The sequence below is a fragment of the Archocentrus centrarchus genome, chromosome 13, assembly GCF_007364275.1.
Source record: "Archocentrus centrarchus isolate MPI-CPG fArcCen1 chromosome 13, fArcCen1, whole genome shotgun sequence".
NCBI lineage: Eukaryota > Metazoa > Chordata > Actinopteri > Cichliformes > Cichlidae > Archocentrus > Archocentrus centrarchus.
In genome coordinates, this window is record NC_044358.1 from 10,407,274 (window position 1) to 10,411,191 (window position 3,918).

At 42.3% G+C, this 3,918-nt stretch overlaps 1 protein-coding gene across 1 annotated transcript; it reads right to left on the minus strand.

Moving 5' to 3' along the window:
* Nucleotides 1-2,702: 2,702 nt before the first annotated feature.
* Nucleotides 2,703-3,692, minus strand: LOC115790791 (olfactory receptor 52D1-like). The gene has a single exon (XM_030744736.1). It carries the CDS (start codon nt 3,690-3,692, stop codon nt 2,703-2,705), a length of 990 nt encoding a protein of 329 aa, XP_030600596.1.
* Nucleotides 3,693-3,918: the final 226 nt, after the last annotated feature.

The following is a 3,918-nucleotide window of genomic DNA, read 5'->3' on the forward strand; positions in this document are numbered from 1 at the left end:
TTCCACTGCATCTTTAAATAAAGGACGTTTGTGGCTGTCTCCATTTATCTGGGACTGATGGAACAAAACAAAGCAAAAGCTAACTTGAAGCAATAATGCCAGGCAGGAGGAAGAGAGGGAAAACCTCAGGGAAGGTTCATGGATGGAGGAGGACATGCAGAGGGTTGGTGTGACAGAGGAGGATGATCTTCTGTGGAGATGTGGGAGGAAGATCATGCCTCAGGTGAATATGAAACAGCGTTTTCAGTAATGAACCCTTAAATGTTCTTTTATAAACTGCAGCCGCCTGTACTGCTAAAGCTCAAAAAAGAACCACCCCTCGATCAACATTCACCCCCAAATCAAATCGAGTGTTTTTCCCACATGAACTTTGGGAGATTCAGACCAGGGAAGTTTCCACAGCTGCCTTTGCACACAGCCAGAGGAGAGCCACTCTGAGTACTCTGGGCAGGACGCATGACACAAACACATCCATGCAATCCATTCATATTGTGACACACATCTCCGTGAGGTAATGTTTATAGAACAACTACTGAAGACACCAAATCAGCTACTTTAAAGTGCTTTATTTTAACTGGCTAACTTTTTGAATACTGCTGCATGGTTTAGTGAAACTGACCCAGATTCAGATCTGACCTAAAGGTTCTTAAGATGAATGTTGAAAAAAAAAAAATTTGTATGACCATCAAAGTTTTAATTTAATAGCTGAATACAATTCATTTTAATAACTCAATAAAATCCAATCTTAAAGACTTGAAGTTATTCCAAATGTAAGAGTGAAAATGCGGTAAATTAATGAGCATTTGTAGACTTAATAGACTGTGTTATCTTGTTTGGCCTGAGAGTGGTGCTAGTAATACACAAATAGTGCACTTTTTGTGTCGTCATTTAAAAAGAAAAAAGAACAAGCACTGACTTAAAAAGTAAATGTCTTTTCAAAAAGCTATTTGGAGTCAGGTGTTCCAGTGAAGGAAATTAAAGTGGGTGTGTACCTTGTAGAGATGCCTTTTAAAGAAACCGTACAGAGATTCATCAAACTGCAAAAGTCTACAAGAGCATGTCTGAATACCCGAGTATTCATCAGTCAACAATTAGACTACAGACGACATGATTTGTAGTCTGTTGTTTACAACTGCAGGAGGATGCATTATGTTTTCAGACTGCTTCGCTGCCTCTGGGCCTGTTCACTGTGCAGTCATTGAGGGAACACTGAATTGCATCCATTTTTTTTTCTATAATGCTTGTCTGGGTCTAGGTCACAAGGGCAGCAGTCTAAGCAAAGATGCCCAGACCACGATCTCTGCCCCAGCTGTAAATGCCCAAAATGCACTATACTGCCAAAAGTATTTGCTCATCTACATTCACACACATATGAATCTGAGAGACATCCCATTATTAATCCATAGGATTTTATATGATGTGGACCCACTCTTTGCAGATACAATAGCTTCAACTCTGACACTGATGTTGGAGAGAAGACCTGGCTCACAGTCTCCGCTCTAATTCATCCCAAAGTTGTTCTATCAGGCTGAGGTCAGGACTTTGTGCAGGCCAGTCAAGTTCTTGTTTGGGCATGCCAGATCTGTCATCCTCCCTAATCCACCTAGTCCAGATCACCACCAGGTGAGTTGGCCAAAGCATGTGGCCACAGATCTGATGATCCCATTAGAAAATCAGTCGGTGTTCATCATGGAACAACTGTGACCAGCACAGAAGTGTCATGGTCCTGGGCTGTGTGCTCAGCATTTTGTGTTTAGTTCTGTTTTCACTGGGTTTTGTTATTTTCTAGTTTTGTTTTGGTCTTCCTTATTCATCTTAGTTCTGGCCTTATCAGTTGTGGTTTTCTAGTTCCTTTTGTTCCTGTCTCCCCTGAGTCTGGGTTTTTCTGTCTATTTCCCTGTGCCTTGGTCCCTGTTTAGTGTTCCTCTGTGCCAGCCCCCTGTGTTCAGTCTGCGCGTACTTTGTTAGGTGTTCCTGTTTTATTTTGACAGTCTTGTGTTCCCTGTGTGTTGTGTGGAGTTTTGCTTCCTGTGTTTCATTAGAATGATTTTTTCCACCTGTTCTCCCCAGCTGTTTCCTGTTTCCTCACATCATTCCTGGTGTATTTATTGTCTGCATTTCTCTCTGTTCCTTGTCACGTTCTCCCTCATTGAGGTGTGATTTTGTTCCGGTTTTTGCTGTCTTTTCGTCTACCTCAGTTTTGTATATTTCGGATTACTTTCTGTAAATAAAGTCATCACTTTAAGTCAGTCCTGCCTTTGGAGTTCTGCATTTGGGTCCACCCTGCTCGCCACACCGCTCAGACATGACAAGAAGTCCAGAGACAGAAAACCATACAGGTTGAGATCCAGCATGCCATTTCTCTTCATCACACCCCTACAGGTTTTACTGTCATTATCCACAAGAACAACTGAGGTTCCCCAACTAGAGTCCCCATACGGGGCGCTTTCCGACAAGCTGATATTCAGTGCAAATGAACAAAACAGTCATTCCCTGACCTAAAGGCAACCCTCTCTTTTTTTTTTTTTTGGCCACAGCGGCTTTTTGTGACAGTGGAGACAGAGACAGGAAATGGGGGAAAGATAGAGGGGAAGAAACTATATGCATTCATTGTAGCAAAATGTACATTTTAGTAAATAAGATTCATAAAAATGATATCAAGAAAACTCCACATTTTGCAGTACAAAGTGCATTGTTTTATTTCACGATTGTCCTTTTTCAGCAGAAGTCACAGTCAGTATTTTCTTTGCTTTGTGTTTATAAATCCTCAAAAAGCCATTACGGATTTCTTTGGTTCGTACACCGTAGATGATAGGATTGACTGTTGCTGGGAAAAATATGTACATGAGTCCCATTAAATTGTTGATGTCTGTTGGTATGGGGATGTTTAGGTTGTGAGAGAGAAAGGTGACACTACCTACCAGGTAGAAGCTCATCATAACCATGAGGTGAGTGCCACAGGTGTGAAAGGCCTTCCGGTGGTCTTCACTGGCTGCTGCTGATCGTAAGACCACACTCAGTATCTTCACATAGGAGAAGAAAATGATTGGTATGTCAACTCCTACAAAGCAGATGATGACAGCAAGGCCAGCTGCACTGTTCTTGTTTGTGTTGTCACAAGCCAGGCTGACCAACGCCATGTGGTCGCAGTAGCAGTGCTGGATTGTGTTGGAACCACAAAACTGCAGTGCACCTGCCAAACCTACCAGTGTTGCCATGATGGAGATGCTGCGAACCAGCGTAAAGATCAGTAACCTCATCAGCATAGATGAGTTAATAATTTCAGTGTAGCGCAGCGGCTTGCAGATAGCAACATAGCGGTCCAGTGCCATTGCCAGCAACAATGTTGACTCCACTGAGGACAGGAAGTGAGTAAAGAACATTTGAGTCAAGCAGCCGGCCAATGAGATTTCATTCCAATTGAACAGGAGGCTAAGGAGCAAGGTGGGGATGATGGTTGTCACAGCGAGGATGTCAACAAAGCAGAGTGTACAAATGAAAAGGTACATGGGGCTGTGCAGACTCTCCACGCTGCAGATGACATACACCAGCAGAGAGTTTCCAAGCAGCACCAACAGGTAGGAGGTGCAAAATGGCAGCGCCAGTAACCAGCGGTGTTTCTGCAATGTGGGGAAACCTCTTAACACAAATGTGCTGTGAGAGATGTTTCTGCTCAGCGACGCCTCCAACATAGCTCTGGTTTCACCTGTACAGAGACGGTCCACACAGAAACAGTCAGAAAATGTCTGTCTTATCCAAATGTAGGTCTCAGAAACGTGAGAACAAATTTTATTTTTATTCTTAGACTTCAAATCCACAAATTACTTGTTAATTAAAAAAAATTAATTAAACATACTATATGGACAAAAATATACAGTGAGGGATGGTGGTAACAAAGTTTCAAACTGCAATATTTTT